This window comes from Gallus gallus, chromosome 6, assembly GCF_016699485.2.
Source record: "Gallus gallus isolate bGalGal1 chromosome 6, bGalGal1.mat.broiler.GRCg7b, whole genome shotgun sequence".
Lineage (NCBI taxonomy): Eukaryota > Metazoa > Chordata > Aves > Galliformes > Phasianidae > Gallus > Gallus gallus.
This window is the reverse complement of record NC_052537.1, coordinates 10704974-10729504: the sequence shown is the minus strand read 5'-3', so window position 1 is coordinate 10729504 and position 24531 is coordinate 10704974. Positions and strand designations below refer to the sequence as shown.

The 24531-nt window shown below is 43.0% G+C and overlaps 1 protein-coding gene across 3 annotated transcripts in view; it reads right to left on the bottom strand.

Moving 5' to 3' along the window:
- Positions 1–24531, bottom strand: part of PRKG1 (protein kinase, cGMP-dependent, type I) — a 390857-nt gene that overhangs the window by 226562 nt on the left and 139764 nt on the right. For all 3 annotated transcript variants that reach the window (XM_003641459.6, XM_046943176.1, XM_015278706.4), the window contains exon 3: positions 20595–20708. In XM_003641459.6, coding sequence (XP_003641507.2) covers positions 20595–20708 — 114 coding nt within the window. The remainder of the gene's footprint in view (positions 1–20594; positions 20709–24531) is intronic.

The window sequence follows — 24531 nt, the reverse complement described above, 5'->3', positions numbered from 1 at the left end:
AAGAGTATGTAAGGGGTGTCCCAACCTTTTGGCTTGCCTGGGCCACGCTGAGTGAAGAGGAGTTGTATTGGGTTGCATATAAAATATATGATGTAGTTAAGGTACGTAAGCAATAAAACTTCCCCTTTTTAATATTTTTTTTATTAAAACATAAAAAAAAAAGGGCAACAAAACCACAAAACTAGCAGTAAACAGGTAAGGTGATGAGGTTTGGAAGTAATAAATGGGGAGGAGGTCAGGGTGTGGGAGACAGCACCCTTATGAGCACTGCAGACCTCAAAAAAGCCAAGCTCCTGCTGTAGAGCAGCAGCACAGGAGCCATCAAAGATCCCCCCAGGGATGGACAGAGGACACCTGAGAGGCTGAGAAGCAACACTGAGTCAGCTTCCCGCATTCCTGTTCTCTTTTATCTATTAATCTTCATATCGAAAACATCTATTAATGCTATTGGGAGTGAGAACTTGCATATGGATATTACAACTGATGTTGCTATCATCAACACAAAATCTCCAGCTCTACTTTCCATCCAGTATCACTGACTGATTCCAGTCAGAGTTATATTGGTCTGTACTCACTGACCTTTCAAAATACAGATTGTTTCCACCACGCACATTAAATACAAGGTTCCAAACACTGGAAGATTTACAGCTGAGATACAACACTGACTTAATGGGTTGAGAGAAGGCATGTTATCTCATAGCAGGCTACTCGGGGGCACTGGTCAAATATTTAATTGCACACTGGGGAAATATTTAATTAACACTACTCTGTTTCTGATTAGGATTGGAGATGATGTGAAGGGAGTCAAGAGTCCAAGAGAAAAGTCACCAAGGAAGCTGCTAAAGAAGCAGTTAAATCAATAACGCTGGTGGCAGGAGCCAGCCCCAAGCAATGCCAGCAGGTAGCAGATGGTTTTTTTAGCACTGCAGGCACTCCATTCGCTCCATCAGCCCTGCAGTCCTCTCAACTGCTGCTGCTGTACATCATTTATTTGGTTCTACCTCGATCTGGGTGATTCAGGATAATGTGTAAGGCATCCAGATGCGATGAGCCTCTAAAGCGGTGCCTCCAATATCGTATCAAATAACAAAACGTGTTACACGTCAGTTGCAACTACCTTGGACAACTGAATGGCAGAAATTGGTTGTCAGCATTGTACAGATCTTTGCTGACAGCTGAAGGGACACAGGATGCGATATCCCATAGCTAAATGTCCCCTGTGTCACATCCGGACCCAGCGTCGCAGAGCATAAAGCGTAACCAGCACAGGAAGCTCTCACAAGGAGGACGTGGGCTACAAGGATTGAATCACTGAGGGTGTGAAAAAACAACACACGGGAAGAAAATAATATCTCGGAGTGCAGCAAAAACCAGCACCTTGCATTTCTGCTCTGTTTGACATCAGCATGAATGGTTCCTGTAACTGTGATCCCTTGGAAAGCCAAAAGCAACCTAGAAAGTCCATTTTGAGGTTAATCATTCTGAAGTTTTGAAGAGCTATGCCCACAAACATTCCAGTGATCCAGCTGCTTGGATTAAGACCCGATAACTAACTCCATCAGAACACAAAGGCCAACGAGGTCTCCTTACCATATTCCTTGCCCTTCTTTGAAAGCAAAAAAGAAGTGTGTGTGTGTTGCTTGAAGACAGTAATTATACAAACACCTATTTTAAATGCTTTCTGAGGGTATCCAAACCAAGGTAAACAGGTATTGGGTACAAGATCATGATGTCTGTTTTTAAAGCTGTATGGATGCCTTTAACCCTGCAGCTCTGAATAAAGTCCACAAGATCCCTCTTCCTAAATCTCGCAGACTGCTTTGGCATCCTAAAGATTTTGGCTATTCTTTTATAAAAATGAGTTAACACTGGGAGAGGCGGGGGGGAATCAGACCAAGCCACCTGGAAATGTATTAAGAGAGTCGGATTTCCTTCTTCAATTATCAGATATGCAAGGCATTTCCTTGCAGAGTGCTCTCACCCATTTAACCTACATGCACCTTGATATGGGGAAATAATTATCCACTTAGCTTACTCATTTCTAATTAGCTTCAAGAAGTGCAATTACTGTAACCAGGAGTTAGGAGGGGAGGGGAGGCCAGGACAAGTAGATGAGAATGGCTTCGCAGTTTTTAAATTGCCATCCTTTCTTAAAACCACATTCATTCTGTGAGAAAAGTGGGTCCTTTAAACTTAGCGAGGTATCTGACTATTTCAAGAAGAATCTCATGTACTTTTTCCGATAATCCCATGAGAAAAGTACTCCACACTTCTGAAAACAGAGCCCTCCTTCCTTCCAGATGAAGAAGTATTCCCATCCTCTTGTAACCTCGGTATCTGGTGCCAGCCTGCTAATCCAGCACCCTTCACGCACCCCGCTGCTGTCCAGAAGGGACACAAGCCAGGAGCCGCGGAGCGGGCCATGCCCGAGGGGGCTGAGCCTCACTCACACAGCCCACGAAACCCAACCAGTGCGTGGTGGAGTGACAGCAGACAGTAAACGCGCTAGAAATTCAGACGCCATCTGGAAATAAATTAAGAATTTATCAGAATAAAATGTTCACTGTGGAGGCATTCGTAACGGCGTCTGTAATGCTCCTTGCGTAAGCTTCTGTCCCTCCATTAGCTTGGGTAATGTACAATTCATGAGTTGCACTGGCACCTCATTATCCAATTAAATTTACTCATTTTTAACAAAGAAATAATGTAGGAAAGGGAATTATTAGGTTAGTGATTAATTTTGGCTACTCATATATGAAATAGCTTTGCAATTAATTTGGGGAGTTTTGCATGTTTTAAGCTCCTCGGCTTAATTACGACAAGCTGCATCACTGGGTCTTTCAGTTCTCCTCTCTAATTAATTTGTTAAAGTAAGCACAAGAGGAATCACCCTAGAAAATAGAAGGCACTGCCAGAAGAAACGAGAGAGGAGGCTTATTTAAGAAAACAAAAACAATACCAAGATGCGGGAAGCATTCAGTGCCATCCCTCCTGCAGCCAACAAGACAGGGCTTTTCTCTTCTCTGGGAGCACACCTGCCAGCTTCCACGACCCCGAGGCAAGAGTAACACCTTGTATCTCATCAGTTAATTAAGCACTGTGATTTAGGAAGACGACAATCATTCCACTTAAGAACCATCCAGCAAACAATCTCCCAGGTATTAACCTCTGAAAATTACATTTTAAGATCAAGGCCACACTCCTTTAAAAAATGCACAGAGCCTTTTGAGGAAAAGGGATTTATCCCTCAGAGCAAACCATCTGCAGCCACGCTTCTCTAAGTTTACTTCTTTTCTTGTTAGTTAAGTCCTTTCTCCTGCCTACTTAAGGCCCATTACCTCCCCCTCAGTTTCCAGATATCATCACCTGCAGTTTAGGTTACTAATAATGCCAACTCTTAAGCACCTACAAAAGACATCTGGGGCACTTTGGAATTTGAGAGCTTAGTTGCTCACAAGGCCAAGCCTAACGTGGAATGCTAGAACCCTCAGGATGCATCTGGAAGAGAGTTCACCACCCAACCATCCCAATTACCATACATTCACCCTCTCTGTGCTCTCATACCTTTTCTTCCATTCCAGAACCATAGGAAAAGTACCAAGTTAGGCAGAAGCTTCTCTATCCATTTTCTTTCACAGTTCTCTGACTATGTAAAGTACAGTGTGATTTGGACAGCAGAAGGTAGATGCCATACTCATGGTGGTACCACCTAATGTCCCCATCAGAATGGGGATCTCCAACCCCAGACCTTCCCCTCTGCTTGGGCACACTGTGCATTTCACTTAAGGAATTCTATTTCTGCATTCATCGGACCAAAAACAACCCAAGAGCTAACCAAATCAAACCAAAGGCAAACCAGCCCCAGCATACAGGCTGCAGGCTGATGGGAGAACAAGGAGCTTTGCAATAAGGAGCTAAGCACCCAGCTCCTCTGCAGGGCTGATGCTAAGACCCAGCGTGTCAGTGCAGAGGTTGCTCACTGACACATACATTTAAGGAAAGGCAATCCAACAGCAGCCCAGTGCTGCTGGTATTTCTGATGCCCACCCTTTATTTTGTACTTTCAGAGCCCGTTTGGTGATGTAAAGCAAAATTGCTTCTGTGTTTGTTTTGCATTTGGGAGCACAGCTGTCAAATTCATGATGTATGAGCGCTATCTTTATTCTGAGAGGCAACCAATTAATTTCAGTACACCCGTTGAGAAGTTTGGAGATGCGAGTTACAAAGCATTTAATGAGCAAAGAAAATATTGAATAATGGAAATAGAGATGTTCCCCTGCCCCCCCCCCTACCCCAACCATGTGCCTTTTAATACAACATTCTCCAGCCACCTCCCTCCGAGTTATGCCTGTTTTCATTTGGGAAAGCACAATCATTGCATTTAGCAGAAGCAGAGAGTGACAGGCAGGAATTGCCTCTTTACATCAAAAGGAAAGGAGACTTTTCTCACAGGATTCTTCCATCCCATAATCTCCATAGTTTCTTTTTTTTTCGTCTAACAATGTGGTCACAATGATGTCACTTGGCAGAGTAATACTGCTAACGTGCCCCCATAAAGATGCCTTTCCATTTGAAAGCCAGCCTTTGACGTAAGGCACTGACTCATCCATGCCTGTCCACACCACCTGAGTGAATGGCACCAAGGAGATATTTGCCCAAAAACACACATATTGGTGCTCCTGTTGCAATTTTTTTTTCACTTCAAAAACGCTCACCTTCCCTGGATAGGAAATATCCTACCCATCTTCTTCATTGGAAATAAACAAGAAAGTAAAGAAGCATCCCTCCACCAAGACACAAGGTTGCCTATTCCAAAAGTAAGCAGCACCACGCAAAGTAATTTGCAAAGTCAAATTCTGAGAAGATGGGAAATCCCACACGGTAGTTTTCCTACAGAATGTGTCACTTCCCTTTGGGTGCAGATGGATGAAGCAGAGCCTTTACCTTCAGGAATGTGAGGGATTCCTGATCCTAAGAGCGCTGCACAAAACACGTGGGTGAGAAAACCTGTCCCAAGTCACGTCTGCAACCTGGGCTGTGGAGGGGAGGAGAGGACTCAGAGGGGTTTTTTCAGCTGGTATTAAGTAAAATAAGGATTTATTTGGCTTTCCTCATTCATCCATCTACTTTACAGCATAAAACACAGATTGCTTCCGCTCTGAGATATGTAAGATAGAGCAAGGAACACGGATGCCCGCGATGCGACTGCTGTAGGCTTTCCTGTGGATTAGGTTTTGGTAATCAGCACAGTGGAAGGGATTATACAAGGTTTGCTTTTCTGCTCCATGGAACTCCGGGGTGATTTTACACGATAACATGATAAACATTATAAATAAGATTTCTGAAGCATCATCAGAGATGTGGATAACCACGAGCTGCTAAAGCTGAATTTATTTCCCAATATCCATCTTGGGTGATTTTGGCAATCGTTCTTCATGAAACAGCGTAACAAAACCAAAGCTGCAGTGTTACAAAGCATGCAATGGAAAGAGGTTGGGCAATATGAGAACAAAAGGTTATTGTGCATCTAAAGCTTGGTAAAGACTGAAGCGATTTTTTGAGGATTCCTCCTTTTGTTACACTGATTTTTCTGTCGTTGCTGGCTTCCTTGGCCATAGATTGTTCACTGCAGTAAACTACAATGACAGTTGCTGTAATGAATTTGTCTGGACAAAGGGAAATGGTTCTAAGTTGAAGGAGGGAAGATTTAGGTTGGATGTCAGGGGGAAGTTCTTTACTATGAGAGTGGTGAGGTGTTGGAACAGCTGCCCAGAGAGGCTGTGGATGCCCCGTCCATCCCTGGAGGTGTTCAAGGCCAGGTTGGATGGGGCCCTGGGCAGCCTGGTCTAGTATTAAATGTGGAGATTGGCAGCTTTGCCTGTGGCACAGGGGTTGGAGCTTGAAAATCCTTGAGGTCCCTTCCAACCCAAGCCATTCTATGACCTTATTTTCATTATACATGCATAAAAAGAGTGGACAGATTTTCGTAAGTAGTAAAACCTCATTTATAATACGAAAAAAAAATCCCAGTGGAACTTTCTGGGTTTGTTTGGTTTCAAAAACTACTGCAAAACACCTTCCAATTTGGGAACAGCTCTGAGCATGGACAGGACAACAAAACCATGCCACATGGGCTTTATCTTCCCAAGCTGCCTGCAGGCACTGAACCAAAACAGGATCATCCTATTTCAAAAGCATGCTGGTTTGTATAGCCACATTTATTTGCGCTATCTAAAAGCAGTTCCCTGGGGTGGCAAACGTTTTAAAACTCTTTGTCAATTCAAGAATATGCTCGGTCTAATTATAAAAACTAATTAAAAAGTAATCTCAACAAATGATGACAACAAGATGAGGTTTTACCTGTCTGTAGGTGCATTGCAAGGCTGAGCTAAATTCAGTCACCTCTACTTGAGTAGCACAGAGGGGTCAGTGCAACTAATGAACTGCTTGATGGTGAGGACCAGGAACACTGAAGCCTGCAGTGGCAGCATTCACGAAAACAAGGGTCAGGTGAAGCAGCAGCACTGGAGAAGAACTAAATAGGAGTATAAGGTTGTTCCCATTCTCATGGTGCCTTTGTATCATGGTCTGAATTGGTCACATGCAGGTGGACAGAGCTGGAAAACCAAATGCTGGCCTTCAGATGCTCTTGGATATAAAGAATTTGCTAAAATGAGCTGCAAAATATCTAAGTAAGTAAAGGCAAGCACTAGCTCATACCCAATGCTATCTGTTGTAACCGATCATGAGCTCCCCAGTTCGCCATATCTCACTGGTCTCATTTTACAGCTAATATGTTAGCAGCATAAAATCATCAAAATCACTCTAGGGTCTAAAAGTCAGGATAGGCTCTGGTTCCGCTATGCCCCGCTGTCAGCAGCCTGCTCTGCATGCAGCTGGCAGTCCACACGTTTACTAAAAATATTGAGCCTGTCAGCCCAAAATGAGCCATCCCGGGAGTTTTAAAAGGCACTAAACAAAGCGCTGACAATTTATGCAAGCCACCAAAATAAACACACAAATCTGCGTGTATGCACAGAAAGCTGCCCTACTGAGAAGGCATGATTCCAGGCATAATGGGCCAAAAGCACAGAGGCAGTTCATCCTCCCTTTAGTGGCAACAATCCTGGGATCATCCCTGTATCTCTTCGGTCTTGCACCCTCATTGTCTTGGTCTGTTTTCTCACCATACACCATTTAAATTGCTGCAAATATACGGCAAAAGCACACTTGCAAAATGGTGACCAATTGTGCTTGCATTTTAGCACGTTTTCTTTTGGATTTGTATATTTGGATAACTATATTTTAGAATGAGAAAACAAGTCAGCCACTGTATATGCACGCTGAAACCAACCTGAAATACCTTTTTGTTCATTTTATTTTATGGAATACATTTAATTAAATGACTTAGGTTGGAAGGAAACTCCGTGAGTCCCTGCTTCAGCACCCCCAGAGCAACTAGAAGACATCTTTGTATCCCTAACGATGGAGAACCCATCCTATACGTGCACACAGGACGGTCACTGGCAGGAAAGACATAAGGGCCAAGACACAGCCCTGAAGCACATTTCCTCATTAAAAAGCTATGATGTAGTCATATCTAATTAAAAATAAATTATAACAACTTGCTATGATTTACTCATTTTAAACTTGCATAGTAATCACACCAATAAATGTTACAGCATAGGAACCTGGAATACTTATAAATTAATTTTATGGAAATGGTGGATTAATTAGTATGTTTACTCATTAAGAAACTCTGGTCTATATTCTGATGATTTAATGTGTTTTAAATATACTTCATTCATGCAATGTAATAATTGGGTGTGTTATGTTTTGAATTATGAGAACAAATTTGCTTCTGTGGAGCTGTTTCAAGCAGCTATTCAAAGCAAGCACAGAAATCAGTGAAAACAGCAATTAGTAACTAAACTTAATGGGAAACGTGGTTTTAACCAAATATGTTGGATAATCTTCTCTGCAAGCCTGTCAGACTGCAGTTCCTACCGCAGTATCTCAGGGCACTTCTGTTACTAAGAAATGCTCAAAGATCAGCACGTGTAAATGAAAGTTTAAAGAACAGAATAAAGTCTTTCCATGGGAAATGAAAACGTTGGCTCAAAAATCAGAAAGTTCTCAGACCACTGAGACAGACAGAACTTCCAGGCATGTGGGAGTTGTGACCGGAAGAGAAAAAATGCATGGTCTTACCTTACAGCCTATACACGTTCAGGTATACAGACACGTGTAGACATAATACACGTATCAAAAAAGAAAACTGCAGATGCACAAATCACAATGGGATGTAATCAGCTCAACCCTACATGCTGCAGGCAGAAATAGTGATGTGAGCAGAAGCCTGCAGCAAGCTCCCAACCTCTTCCACTGCCTGCCCACACAGCCTCACCACGTACTTAAATATACCTTTCCCCCCTACGCGCATCACTGGTGTTTACAATGCCAACTTCACGCAGGTTTGGAAACTCTAGTGAGAAGAAATGATGAAAAACGTTGTTGTTGAAAAATAGACGCAAACCAAAATGCACTCAGCAATTATCCTGAAATGATTAACTGCATGCACACTGCGAGCAGCTTTGGATGCCACTCAGAATAGGTTCCAAGAAAACAACGGATGGATGATGAGCAAGACGTTCGCAGTGCAACCTTGCCTACAGCAAAGAAACTGCACCCTTTCTACCCAGGGCACAAACATTCTGAAAGTGGCCAGGATGAAACTTGGTAACAAATAAATATAAGAAGGAAAGATGAATGTACCCTGAGACCCTTTGCTTGGTGTTGCAATTGAGAATTACAGCACAGGTATAGTTCTGGGCAGAGTGAGTAAATCCAAATATGCTTTTTTTCCCCAGCTTGGGGTATCTTTGCTTTTCCATTCAACATGTACACCTCAGAATATGAAATTAGTGGTGTCGGTAGCAAGCTGTAGTCACTATGATACTTTTGCTAAACTAAAGGCAGTTTTATTCATGAGTACACATAGCTGGTAGCCCCTTGGATGCAGGAGGTTGAGTACACCAGTGCTTCACGTAATGTTTTTCCATGCTGAGGGAAAACGAATCATTACTTTACTTCATCATTATCATAAAAGTTAATGGACTTGGAGTAGGAAGGAACATAGCCCGAGATGTAGTCTTAATGATCATGCTAGCCTTTAAGTAGTCACAGTCTGTACAGTGGTTAATAAAGGTTAATGTCTCTACTGCTGGAGAAATATTACACGGATCTTGACCAATACTTGTACAAAAATAAGTTGAAGAACCTGAGAAATAACTCCACATTAAAACAAAATCTATCTAACTAAAGGTCCTCTAGACAGGCCGTTCTCCTCACAAGGGTTCAGGGAGGCTGACTCTTCATCTCCTTATCTGTGTCCAAGATGCTGAACTCAAAATGTTCAGGAATGCTGAATAAGGCAAGTGCTGCCTTGTAAGCAGTCCCATTCTGGATAGACAAGGTCAGTACGTAGAGAGGGTCAGAGATCCCAGGGCTACTGCTGCCCAGCGCTAAAGTGCTGGAGACTCCAGGACTAGGGACAGAAGGACATTGAGCAGGGCCTTATTTTTGCCCAAAGGTGAGCTTCAGACACAGGAAAATGTAATGATCTTCTCCACTCAGGCAGAAGTAATGCTAGAGACTGGATGTTAGGAAATGTATACAGATCCATACTGTTTGTAGTCCTTACCTTCCTCAGTAAAATAATAGCTGCCTGTGGTTTACTTAACTCATTAACCAAAGCCAGCAAGCAGGGGTTGCCAAATGTCTGCAGAAAAACACTACTCCAATAGCCCCAGGTGCTTCAGTTCAGAAGGGTTCACCCAGCTGTGTGTCAGATTATGGTTTGGAGGGCTGCAGTACTGCTTTAGAAGAAGACTTACTATAGTAACTAAGTGACATTTACAGTGCTCCACTTTGAAAGGCGCTGGGTTCAGACTCTGTGTGCTCTTCACCTATACAAGTCCATCACAGTGAATTAACTATAACACAGAAAAAAGAAACAACATGGAATGGAATATTTCTTTCCATGAGGACTTATTTCCCAACTGACTTCTGCTCCTATGCCACCCAAGGATAAATTGAGACGAGGGAACGAAGCTGGTAACACTTTGTCAGACTAGAAGCAAATAAGGACTATTTTAAAACACATTTTCATAATATTGTCATTCATCTTTCGGCACCCAGCACACAGTGAACACAGAGAAAAGACCACATTCCCAAAATAAGTTGGAAAAGTATGAGCCCTTCCTCCAAAGCTCCCACCTCCCAAACCATCTCAGGGCTGGGGGACAGGCAGGCTGTAGTAACCCACCAGGGTTCCTTGAAAAGTATCAGCATTTTTGGCTGCTTTCACTCCTTTATTAAACAAAGAAGGAATGTTTTGGAAAGAAAAACCTCACATATCCCACATAGGTGCTGATGTGAGCTGGGCCACAAACCCACTGTGTATCTTCAATCCTTTTTGACCAAGCCCAGCATAACTCAAACTCATTCTTAGCACACTCATTTGCAGTACAGAATCACTCTAAATTTATTAATAGAGAAGAATGATATGGCCAAAAAATTACTCAGGGTACAATCTTAAATCCTGTGAAGTGAAAGAAAATCTTGCAGGCTTTAATGGATTTGGGGCTCTAATCCTTTCACTGATTTATCCACCCTGTTGGCATGGTGCAGAGCTGTACCAGATCCACCAGTTTTACCCTTGGGTCCTTCCTGCCTTCAGACTGCACATCCATACAACAACTCTAGGATGTTCAGAAAACCTTTCAACCATTTCACAGGCTTCAAAATGGAAAGAGAAAGCCATGGCCATACTCTACGATCTCAGAAGCTCTTACAAGATATGTACAGATGAGTGGATTTGCGCTCACTAGGGTGGGAAGGCCGAATGGGCTAAGTAATGCTCTGTACTAACACAGGAAGGATGGGACAGATGTCTTCATAGAATCATAGATCATAGAATCATTGAATCGCTAAGGTTGGAAAAGACCCACAGGATCATCCAAGTCCAACCATTCACCCTTCACAAATGGTTCTCACTAAACCATGTCCCTCAACACAACATCAAACACAGCTCTTTGAACACCACCAGGGTTGGTGACTCCACCACCTCTCTGGGCAGCCCATCCCAGTACCTGACCACCCTCTTCTAGATGCTGATGTCCAAATCTTTACAGCATGTAATTTAACATCAAGGGACAAAGCAGACACTGTTTTAATTGATACAAAGCTTAGCTTTACGTGTATTTTCTACACACCCCAGTTATGGATATCTGCTGGGACAACGAGGCCAATGAGAGAAAGTAATGCTTTCACCCATGTCTTTCCATGCTGCTCTTGAGAGCTAGAAAGAAGAATGGGTATGTGACCTCAATAACATCCCTTATTGTATATGATGCACTGATGTAGCTTTTATTTGCCCAGAACGGAGAAAATAATATCCCACCAACAAAGCAGAGTTGAATAACAGATCTTGAACCATCCTCATCTTCCTCTATTACAAAAGGAAGGAGGACAAATTTCTTTCAAACCACGCCAACACCCACTGTAGCAGCAGCCAAACCCAACAGCTCGGCTTATTTACCACTGCTTCGCAGCGCACAGCTGTTAGCACGTCTTTTAGGCATTACAGTGTTTGCCAAGCAACAATTAAAAATGGGACAATGCTTGAGTAAATATCATAAACCTTCTGTAATTAAATCAAAGCAGTCAAATATCTGCACAGTGCGGAATGGCAGAAAATTCCCAGATGAAGCTTAAAGTACAATAGCATTCGACTCCTCTGAAATACTCAGGTTCAGAATGCTTCATTTTTAAGTCATTTTTCAGAAACCTCCATTTAACAAGCTGCATTGCATACATTTCCCTGTAATCAGTCTACGGAAGAGCAAACACTATTGGACAGGTGTAACCATCTTATTGCAACCCGACTGGATTACAGAGTATTACTAGCAACATTTGCTAATGCTTCGGCAATGACAACTTCCAGATGATAGTGGCAGATTAAAACCTCCTTAAATGGGCGGATTAAAAGAAAGTAACCTTAATGGGAGATTTAAAACTCCTTCTCTTGTCATCAAAACGATGACAGCAGCTAATGAAGGATCCAGATCAGTTGTTAACTAAATTGCGATGGGAAACATGGTGAGTTACCATTCCTGGAGGTGCTCGAGAAATGTGGAGATGTGGCACTGAGGGACATGGCTTAGAGGACAGGTGGGGATTGGCTGACAGCTGGATTTGGTGATCTTAGGGGTCTTTTCCAACCTTAATGATTCTATGGTTCTGTGATTCTATAGCACAACTGTACTGGACAGGTTTCGTAGCCCTCACCCCTGGTCATGGTTACTAGCTCAGAAGGTGCCAACGGGCTGAAGCAACAACACTGTAAAGGCCATGGAGTCTTACTTGAACACTGTAACACAGAATAAAGAGTATCAATGCACTTTTGCCCTCTTCCCACTGCTACCCAGAGCAGTGCTGGCTGCGTTCCTTCTCTCCCACACCCTCCATTCCCACGCACTGCCCCCAGCCCCTGCCAGTAACTGTTTATGCAGCTGCATTGAAAAGTTAGGTTAACTTTTTATAGTGAGGTTAAAAATAGCCTAAGACTTTTCTGGGTTCTTTTTCTCTGCATGTGTGCAGACAGTATTTAGCCTGAATGAATTCCCCGTGCACCTCCCTGGACACTTGAATACCAGGAGCTGTCACCAGTTCTGGGAGGCTGGATGCTAACAAAAGCTCCATCCTCAAGGGGTTGTGCAGCCCTGGGGGAGGGCACGCTGGACCTCTCCATCCTTCAGGGCATCACATCAGATATATCCGGCTTCCTGCGTGGCACTGAGCAGACTGGACAGCCAGGGCTGCTTGTCACTGAGGGTGAGGCGGAAAGCACGTGCCCACGGGACTGCATTCCCTCCTTCCAGCAGCATTTTCAATACAGGAGCACCAGCCTCAGAGCGTGCTGCCAGCAGCGTCATAAATGACAGTGACTGCAGTCCTAATCAACCAGTGCCTGCGTCATCAAGAAAAGGGGAAAGCAATAACATCCCCTTTATGATGCCCTTAAACGCAGAGCAAATGGTTTGTAGCGGCGCGACGCTGCCCTCCAAGCCAGCAGTTATGACGCGCTGCAAACAGGGCACTAAATTGCTGTTGTGCGAGCTGCTCAGAGCCAGGGCTGAGAGGAAACTTTCAGAGATCAATCACTGAAGCATCCATATTCCTTTAGAGCACCTTCAGGTCCCAACACATCACCTGCTCTCAGCACCGGGCCCTTATCTGGGTGTCCGGGGGATGTGCTCCATGAGCCCAGGGATGAGCAGACAACCTTCTTCCTTCCTGACAATGGGAATAACACTATTTGCATCTCAGTTCCATCTCCTGGGCCTCAAACCTTCACCAAGCACCTTTCAAACACTCATAGCTTGCTAACTCGGAAGGGCAAGGCTTTACAAATCACTCAGAAGGAGGAAATATGCGGATCAGGGGCTGTTGTCCCAATGTTTCTAATGGGAGGCTAAAGAAAATGAAATGCTCCCATTCTGATTACATTCAGAGAGAAGATGCAATCCGCACAATGTAATGAGTTTTTGGACCTTCAATACTGAGAATTTGCTTGGTTGCTTTCTTAATTAAAAAGTTTATCTGCCATTTTGATGATTTATTGGGTATCCAAGCGCTTTTAAGCACTGGCACTTAAATAATATTAAATCCATCTTTGCCAGAAAACCTCTGGAGCAGATAAGAGCAAGTAAATTACAGCCTTCTTTGCAGCACAACAACCTGGAGCCAATACTGGTCACTAAAAAATGCACCTAAGTTATCATAGCACATGGGAAGCTTTTTTTCCTCAACTTATCCCAGCTGCCACTAGTAAATGGATTTATGGTTAGATGATAGGGATAACAGAGATTCAGGTGTTTTGTCAGTGGATATATGCAGATGATAAAGAACAGCAAATCTGACAAGACAATATGCAGACCTGAAAAATACAGCAGCATTTTTCAGATCCTATTGAGATCTGGTTTTCTTCAGGAACTCTAACTATTAAATTGACACATCAGTGCAGTAATACATCAGGGTACAGGAGCACAGGAGATGAAAGCTATTCTCTGAATAGCAGCTTGGGAACAATTGGTGTGCTGCTAGCTTGGCCAATTGTTTTGGGAGATGCTGAGAAGTTGGGCTCTACTATCAGCACCCAGAATGAGCATGGTAATGTGCAGGAGGGCACCAACCCTGCCTTAAGAGTTCCTGAAGGTAAGTCAGAAACCACTGATGGTGACCAACAACAAAAACTCGCAAGCAAAGCCAATATTGTAGTATATAGACATGTTTCCTCTCATCCCTATCTTTTTCTTTTTAATGCATTAAATATAAGTGCAACTGCTACGCAATGCAGCACATGGCATTCCCATCTGCTCCATCAACAACTCTTACTCAGGAAACACACGGGTAGGGAAGACGAGCGAGCAGCCCGCTTTCAGAAGAGCCACCTCCTTCCCACCAGAAACTCAGGGCAGGCTCGCCAGCCACAACAAACCCCACAAACCCTCCTGCTTTCCCACAGAAGCTGCTCTGAATACCCTCACGGACTGCTTGCCCACCTCCTGCCTCTCCCCACTCTCAGTTCCCAGACTTCCACTCCCTGCAGGTGCCCAGAGGCATGACAAGGAAGGTGCATTCCTCCCACACAACACTGCTCTGAGGTGCCTGCCTGACTGCCCTGCCACAGCTAAAAGAAACTCAAAAATCAGGAAAAAATAATTAGCATTGTATTTGGGGAGTGTTTCAGAGAAGAATACTTGCAGTTTCAGTGTTTGCACACATTTTTGCATTGCCAAGTCTACATTTGGACTAAGCAGGAGTCATCGTAAAACCACATGAAACTACAATCAGTGCTGACCTGTCAACAAAAGCACTTTGGGAATGTTTTATTTGCTCTTTAAAGGCCTGTAGAGATCTATCGATGACCTTTAACCATGGAGAGAATAAGTCTTGTGCTGGTGATATGCTGTATGCTAATTCTGCACTGCCCTGAGCAGGGGAAATGTCTCGGCATAGGGTCAAAGCACCTTGGGTCAGGATCCAAGACATGGAGCACAAGGAGGGCAAGGAAAATGACCTTCCACTGGCAAAACAGCTCTCCACAGATGTGAAAGTAGGCTTCAAGCTCATCTCAAGCTCATACCTCATAGACACAATGTGGGCAACTGGAGAGCCTTCTCTTGTTACTATTCCGAGTCAGAAATCCTACTGAAGCTAAAGACTTTACCATAGGTCCGTCAGGTGCAAATATAAAAGGCTAAGTAAGGGAGAAAGAGCTCGTAATTTAGAGATACCAAAACAGCGCAGATGCAGTTGCTCAAGACTTGAACTCAAGTCTTACAATACTTTAAGAGTAAAAACTTCCTTCCAATGCACTTCCAATGAACAATGGTAATATTATAATTATATACATATATATATATATATTTTAGAGAAAACCAAAAATTTTGGGTGGTTTGACACTGTTCTACACTAATACTGAATTCTCTATAATAATTGCCTTGATGCTATAAATGACAGCATTACATGTGACGGTGCTACAGCTTGGTATTTTGGCTTATTCCCGTGATTGGGAGATCTTGTTTTGAGATCACTTCGGTGGGAACTTGCCAAAAGTGATGGATTTCCAATGTAGGGAATAAATTCTCCAGTACAGGAAGGTATACTCAAATCTTTAAAATTTATCTACTAAACATATATTTTAAAAGTATGTTTTCACAGACATAAGGAAAGGTAGCATGGCATAATTTCATGTTACCAAGCATCTCCTAAAGTGGTTTTAGAGAAAAGAAAAGGCTTGCTTTGGTTCTGAATCACAAATTGTTCTTTTCTGTGTCTGTCTTAGTAGCAAGCAGCTCATTCTTCTGCAATTGGTGCCAGGAAATAGTCTGAAGTAAGGAACTTTTACGTAGTGATGCATCCAAACCAGACCCTTTGCAGTCTCTTGTGTCTCAGTTTGAGAAAAGGCCGTGTGTAGCTGAGCCCATAAATTAATATAAGCTGCAAATACCATTATTGCATGCCCTTGTTTATCAAACTCTGCTCAAAGTAAAGGCTTACTATCATCAGTGAAGTTCAGCTCTCCCATTTATCAGAACTGCTCTAGCCTGATTTCATGCATCAATAACGTTTTTGGAGACACTAATAACAGGACAATGGAAAAGAAGCTTTTGTAAAGTAATTATTTTACTTTAGTCTACTTTGGCTACTTCTCCAAGGACTGCTGGATAAAGTCATGATGCTCTTCAAGAATCTTCCTGGTCTGACTCACTGTGCAAACCTTTAGCTCACCAGCTATACCATAAAACTAGCATTTTGGTTTTCTTCATGCTCCATTTTGGAAATGCAGCTGCAATGAGTTTACAAGTCCCATTCCTGAGAGTGAATCCTAACTGTTTTCTAACAGCTTGCCTACAGCCTAAAAGTAGGTGAAGAAAAAGGAGTTACAGAAAATGAGGAAACAGACTAAACCTAAAATAAACTAACAAGGAGAAACCTGTAGGGCCACTCAGTGCTCTGTAGCACAGCAGAGCAGGCAGCACCAGCACTCACCTCTGCACCTTCACCCAGGCTGCAGCTGCCCCACATGCAGGCACTGAAATAAGCGCTGTGCTCACTTATCAACGGAGCCAATACAATGGGAAAGACAAAGCATTTTTTCAGAGAACCAAATAAAATGCTGCCAGAGCTTGCAACCTTCCTTATAAATAAGTAATTTTTTATTTCAGCCTCGTGATTCTTAGGAGCTGGATAAATAGGGCTTTGCCTTTCCTCAGACCTTCTAGGTTAACAAGGCTGAAACAGGGAGAAAAGAACAACAAATGAAACCTTAAAAGGGTTGGGTTAGAGTGTCTAAGTCAGAAAAAGATACGAACTTTCCTTCTGTTTTACTATCAGAGGCAGATACTGAAATGTAAGAAATAATCTATTTCTTAGACTGGTCTGTCAGCTTTCTGCACCATTATTCAATGGTGAAAGCTGGAGTCAAAGGGATCTTCCAATGGATAGCGCTCCTCAAACTCCTCAAGTGATGAAGATCAAACCTTCCTGTCCAAAAATCCTGAAATAATAATCCACTATGTGTGTACTTGAGAGGGGAAAAAATGTCACCTACCTAAGGGGTTTGCTACTGAGAAGGGTGGCCCGGTGAGAGCCAGGGTACACGGGCACAAATCTGTCCCCATCCCATCCCACATCCTGTACCACTGCTGAAAACACAGATTTTAAGATACAATTGTGTCTTAACAACTTATATTTTAAGACACAACTGGCTTCCTCAAAGAGGTGCCAATAGCAATTTGGGATATGTAAGCAAAAAGGCATATTTAGAGAATGCTTCTCTGCCAGAGTACTTGACACATCATTTCCACCTAAGTTATCCATAATCATGTGTAGGACTACCTCTTCCTTTTTCTAATGCACTGCAATCAGTTGGCGCCAGGGAGGAGAGTCCATGACTCTGCTTTACATTACAAGTAGCCTCAAGTTTGCATGCAGGTAAGGCAATATGCTGGTGATTGGGATTTAGATTCCCTTATCTAGGGAAGTGATTTGTGAACAACTGCATTTCAGAAAGCTCTGACAACGCTTCAGACCAAGCACTCTCCATCAGAAAAGTAAATTCTCCTTATAGTATCTGGAAGTGTAAAGCTTCAGATGAGAAGAAGCCCTTGGTACTCAGCAGCACGGGTCCCCCTCAGACCCCATCTTGCTTTCACCTAAGATTGTAACAGCACTACAAAAATACCAAAATAATTCTCCTAGGGCAAGCTTTCAAAAGACCTGTGTTGCCTCACATAAGACATTATAAGGAACCAGAAGGAACCACTTCAGAATAATTAAACCTTAAAGTCTTCTCAAGCACTGCCAAAAGGCAAAGGACCTCCTGTAGTGGCTGATCCCTTGAAGTTGCAGGCTCCATGGAGCACATGGCAGCTGAGGAGCCATGGCAGGCTGTTGGGTAATGACGCTGAAGACTTGGTTATCCACCAGCACACACATACACACGAGTTAGAACAGGAGACAGCGTACAGTCTGAAGGCACAGCGTTACAGCCTGAAGGCACCACTGGGCTCCCACCACTGCCATGCATCCTTCTGTGTGCAACTTCATTTTTTAGAAGAAATATGTAGCGTTCCTGTAATGATGTAGTGGCAGGCATGTGAGAGAGCACGTCTGACACTGGAGGTAATGGAAATCCATCTCCTGAAAATTGGGAAGGCCTGACAGAAAGCATTTCTGCAAAACGATGCCCCCTGACGCACCTCCCCACTGCCAGCATCACTGCTGACTGGGTGTCTGCTCTCATTACAATCATCAATTGTTCATTTCTCCCGAAATAAACCTTGTAATGATCAGAGATATCACCAGACCTAATGCAGTATTTGCCGGTGTTTGCCCTCCTAAAGATTTATGACATTTATTTATTGTTTAGCGAAAAGAACAAACGGATGTCTGAAGCTGGTTATTAGCAGCATCAGCAGCAATTTAAGTCAATAATGCCCTAAATTGATCCATACACCTCAGAGACCTGGATCTGCTCGATTAGGTCCAGCTGAAACAGCTCCCAAAAATGAGCTGTGACCTTGCTCACCTCTATACCTTAAAGGACATAAAGTCAATTACAACCACAACTGCAACTTACTTTGCAGTAGAGAGGAACCACCTAAAAAGTTACTTCCTAGCATTAAAAAGGAGACTACAAACCCAAGGGGGTGCAGAATTCTCATAATTCTATGGTGCCAGTGGGAGGGGAACGGAGTAGAACAATAGATGCAACCACCTCCTTCTTGAAGGAAGATCTCTGAGGATTCTACACTACTGGCTTGAGTAGAACTGACAGGGATTGGCAACCCTGCCCACAGCAGGAGGTTGGGACTTGATCTTTAAGATCTCTTCCAACCCAAACCATTCTATGACCTATGAATCGGTAGTAAAATCTCTATATAACACATCAGTTGCAAAACTTGTTGCAAATGGATGCTGCACAAAACCCAGTGGGACTGCTCAAGGTGATACAGGGCTTGTGCTGACATGGCACTTAGCCCTCCCCAGACTCCTGTCACTGTAGGATCTCCATCACCAACCCTCCAGACCTTACACTGGATGCTGCAAGGAGAACAGACCCTCAAGGCAGGAAGCCAGGGTGGATCAGCAGCTGCTTCCCACCGACACCCATGGCACAGTGCTTCCCACATGGATTTGGGGCAGCATGGCACAAGGAGCATTCCAACATGCTGCACAAAGCATCCTGGAGGGCTCTGGGGTCAGGGCTGTGCCCTGAGGCTTAGTATGACCTGAGGGCTATGAACATTTGTTCCATCATTTGGGATTATGGATTGCTCCAAAGCATAAACTGTGCTGCAATGATGTGACTATGGGTTACCCAATGATTTATTTGCAATAAGCAGTACTTGTAAAAAGGCAGGGCTTAAGCAAGCAAGAATGCATCAGTCTGCCTCTTTAGGATTATGGAGAACAGCATGTTCTTCCCAAAACACCAGTTATCTGTTCTTGTTTTGACACTTCTGTCCATTGCTCCTCTCTCTTCTCTCTCTTTTTGAGGCAAAAATTAGATATTTTTGAAACAGGGACTCACATACCTCGCTATTTTCATACCACCTTTTTTGTCTTTGTATTAGTTTCATGATCTATCCCGTCTATGTCCTAACTCTTCCCCTATAGCACCTTTAAATCACAAAACTACACTCCATCCCTTATAAAACCTCCTCACTTAAGATTCTGTCTTATCCCCAAGATCAACAACTCTCAACTAAGTACAAACTGTATTTAAATGAAAACGTATGTACAGCGTACATAGTAATGTAATTTCCCTCCACCTATTGTGCAACCCAAGCTTTTGTGCAAACAAACCAGATTACAGGAGAAGAGCCAAAGACTTAATGCAGAGGATCAGTGCCATCCAGTTTTCTTCCAGTTCTGCTGGCTTAGTCACTTTAAGTGGAACAGAATGCCTCATTCTGAAAAAAACTGGCCTTACTTCCAGAGTTTTCCTTGAATACTTATGGAGCAAAGTGTTGGGAAACATTTCCCCCACCTGATTGGTTGATGTCCATCCAAAGGGCTTGAAATAAGAGTGTATAAGGTGGAGGATAGGAATGCAGGAACAGGACTAAAAAGACTCAGCCACACTTCTTGGGTAATTACACAAGATCCATGATCAAGTGGTATGAAAGCTCCTATCCTATACCTTGTCCTGATCCTTACTTTAGGCAGTGTCATACAGAAAACTACAGACATATGGTAGCATTAACCACTGTATTAATGTAGGAGGTGCCCTGTGAGAACAAACCACAGTGAAAGAACCCAGTGAAGCATTCTGTTTCTATCTTCCTCCTGCTCATAGTTCCTACATTCAACAATATAATCCGTGCCATTGAGAGTTTAATTAATTAGGCACGCTCAGCCTCTAACAGAGGCTGCAACTCCAAAGGGAAGACAAGGAGAAGCCTCCTTCCCAAGGAAATCCTAAGCCATTCAACAGCAAAGTTCAGAAATGATCTTACTTTTGACAGTTGCTGTTCGAGTGCAGTTGTAGAGGATGGCCAACTCCCCGAACACCTTGCCTGGTCCCATGGTGCACAGCTTCACGCCTTCTTTTGTCACTTCAACCTTCCCATCTGTGTGAAGAGAAACAAACAAACAAACAAAAGGCTATTTAAAAGGGGAAATTTCCTTCAGACAAAGCTAACACTATGGAGAGGAGCATGTAACCTTGGGAAAAGCTGTAAAAGCCTTGCATGTATAAGCTTTCAACGCTTTAGTTTTCTTAGTGGAGCATCTGTCAGGAAATGGTAGTATACTAAGCTCATTGTCAACTTTGCTTCATGTATTATACTTCAGGTGAAATTTTCTTCGTTTCTTCTTTAATTAAAAAAGAAAAAGGTTTAGGTCTGTAACACCACAGATGAAAACCATGGAGCAATTTTGCTCATTTTCACCAAGCAACTAATCCCCGAGTACACTCATCCGTGAATAACACAGCTATTACCAAAAGGAAAATTACTTTGACCCATGGCTGTTATTTAATTCACATCCTACAGAACCTTTTGTTTGTGAGCATTTCACCCTAGGATAGCAACTCTGTTCTGTCTGCTTGCCAACCCTGCCAAGAGGAGACATGCAAGGGGGTTTTAAAAGGAAAAGGTGAATGGAAAGAAAGCAGCTCAGGACCAGTTTGTGGTTTGTTTGATCCTGAACCAACCAAATATGTTGGACACCAAACATGGCCTGGAATGCTTGAAGAACACATGAAGATTTTTCTGTCACAGTTCTACAACAAACATCAGCAAAGAGAAGGGGGTACCTCACTTCCAGTTCACAAAGCTGTTTTTAGAGAAAAGAAGAGGAAATCTGAGCAGTAGGACATAAATACCATTACTCAGAAGCATCCTGAGATCTGCCCCATTGCTGCAAACATTGCTCCCAAATCAAGCCATGTGGATCATCCACTTCAGGTCAAAAGCTGCATATATTCCCCCATGCACCATTTATTTTCCTGAAAAATCTTATTTATAAAAAACACATTGTTTGCTCACGCTGGTGCATGACCATAAGTCAACACTTCCTCACACATGAATGATCCCTTAGAGCAGAGAGGAAGAGGAGACAAAAATCCCATAGAGCAGTGATGAAGGCTGGGAAGGATTGCCCTGCACCTGGAAAGAGCTGCAGGCAGTAAGACACTGAAGTGTTATCCCAGCCTCCATCAGCACACAGCCTGCTTCTCACATCATGCCCAGGTATCACAGCAGACTTTGAGAATTGAGATGAAGGCACAAATACTGCCCACAATGTTTTAATGCAGTCTTTATGGTCCTTTACAGCATCAACCATTTCTCTTGGTACACCAGAAGCAAAATGGTGATGAAATTGAAATACTAACTTTGTAAGTATGGATACTTCTCACCAAAATATTTGGATACAATCAAAAATACATAAGATGATGCCCTACAGTACTAAAGCTTAAACAAACTAGCTTTACTTACAGAAGAAGGGATCAAAAAGGCTGAAGTTATTTGGCTTGCGAATTGTTATCCCACCTTACTTGGAGTTTCAAGGCACAGCTACAGAGCTGAGCAGAAAACCAGACCCTTCAGGAAAGCCCCGAGAAAACAAGAGATGCTCAAATTCCACGTTATTTCAGTCTCATGGCTAACTCAAAAAGAGAGAGATCACAGTCGGCGCTTCCCATGCCCCAGAGGTGGTGTAGGGTTTGGTTGTCAGTCAGCAAAAAGAACCAACAAGATGACTTTCTTTTGATGAATTCCGTAAGGATCTTCTACATGAGAACTGTCCAATGTTGGGGGCATTCAACAATAAACACCAAAACTTTGCTGGTTTAAGAAACAAGGATTTACATGCCCATTCAACATTTGCATTCAGGCTAGTTTTATTCCTCATAAGAATGTTTTAAGCAATTGAAAGGCAAAAGCATTGGACCTTTGACACGCCTGCAAGTGAATGTGGCTGCCTCTCCTTCAGTATGCTACAGGACAAATGTGCTGCTAATTACAACTGATTGCACCAGAGCGAGTGTCCCATTCTCCTGCTGTGCAATAAAGTAATCTGGAACATGAAGCACCTGACAATAAACTCGACAGAGCATGAGCCAAAGTCACCTCCCTTGAAAACACAGGGTCTGACAGCCCTAAAGAGAAGGGATTTCATCCCTTTGCTATTCCTAGCTGGCAGCATAGGCAGGGCAGCTTCCATGCAGGAAATAAATTGCTTGCTTTGATACATTAACCAGATGCAGAAGCCAAAAGAAATGCAAAGCAATATCGATCATTTAATGGAGATTAACATACACGTGCACCTTCCTCTGACATCTCCGGAAGGCAAATACTGACTTTAACACAGGTGATACTCATGGCAACAAGAAACCATCCAAAAATGCCATGTTTCTGCCAAAGCACTGAGTGCTACTGAATTCAGTATTGATATTTCATTTACAGCACAGCTGCCTTTGCAGAGATGCAGCCTGCGTTCAAGCCATATGTTTTTCTATCAACCGTAAGAAAGTATTCAATATCGATGGAGGACACACAGGTATTTTTAATGTAGACAGAACATAAAGTAAGATAAAAGTCTCATGTCTTCACTACTTGCCCAGAGTAAAGGCTGGCAGCTGCATTTTGGTGACTGAACCCTGGGTTTCCCCAAAATTCCTATTCTTCCCTATTCCCATGTGGTCAAAACATGCACCTCAAACAGTGCCTCAATTTGGGTTTCTCACAAGTGCAACAAGGGGCCAGCGTGAGGGCAGCTCCAGAGCCACCCCCGTGCTCCCAGCAGAAAGCTGCCAAGAAGTCAGACAGATGGGGAATAGTTCAAAATACCGTGCTTCCATCAGATGCTCTGACATCTCAGCTGCACAGGAGGCTCTCAGCTTCTTTTTCAGCCTTGTTATCCCACCCTTGGGTAAAATCAATTGATCAAGCATCCCAAAATCCTACGCACTCTCCTGTGCAATGACAAGCAGAGCTCCCAGGCTGCTTTGCTTCGATGAAGACACACGGTTCTTCATCACGTTGAGTCCATCCAGTAAAACAATAAATAGCACCTGTCTCAACCTCATCCATGCTCCAACAAATCGAACTACAAGCCAAACTGCACTCATGTGACTCTCTCGGTTAGCAAGGTTATTTTTAATCCTAATAATTAAATGGTCATTTTCTCTTTCTGAGTACAGAGAAAAACAGATTAAGATGACTTGAAGAATTTGTCAGCCTGTATGTAATTCATATAATGGGCAAACTTCTTGTGCTGCTCTCCCCATCTCGATCACTGCTTCTTTCTTTCTCCTCCTGGGCAATAAAGGAGTCATTTGGAAAGATCGATGCTTTCCTTTACTTTCAATTGTGTATCTTAGCAATGCTTTTGAGACATGGATGGGACTTAGCAGTTTTATCATTTTTCAAGTGATTGGTCTCAGTTTAGATCTTGGACCCTAAAAAACCCTAAAAAAATGGGCAAAACTCCTGGTAGGACTCTGATTTTTTCCTTCAGTTTCTAGCAAGGATTACAAACAAAAACACAGCATATCGCAGAAATTAGGAAAATAATAAAGCAAATCTCAGCATGAGCTCAGCAACAGGCACTTAGGCAGCATGATACAGATTTGGTCACTAAATGCTAAAAAAAAGAAGGATGTAGAGGGAATTCCCACTTGATGCTGTGCAAAATTTGTGAGTGGTTCCTCACTGCTTTGTTGCATCCATGCTGGACCACAGCCTGATTTATTGGATGCTGTTCAAGCTCTGCTCTGAAGGCAGAGCAGTAATTATTGCTAGTTAGTTTTCTTTAGGAACTAGCACTGCGGATCTGCAGATTTTCCTGAACACCAGTGAATATACTTCAAATGCCAAGCCTGTGATGAGGCAGGAGTTACTGCATTATATAGCAACGTTTCCCACTCTGAAGTGCCCAACAGGCAAGAAT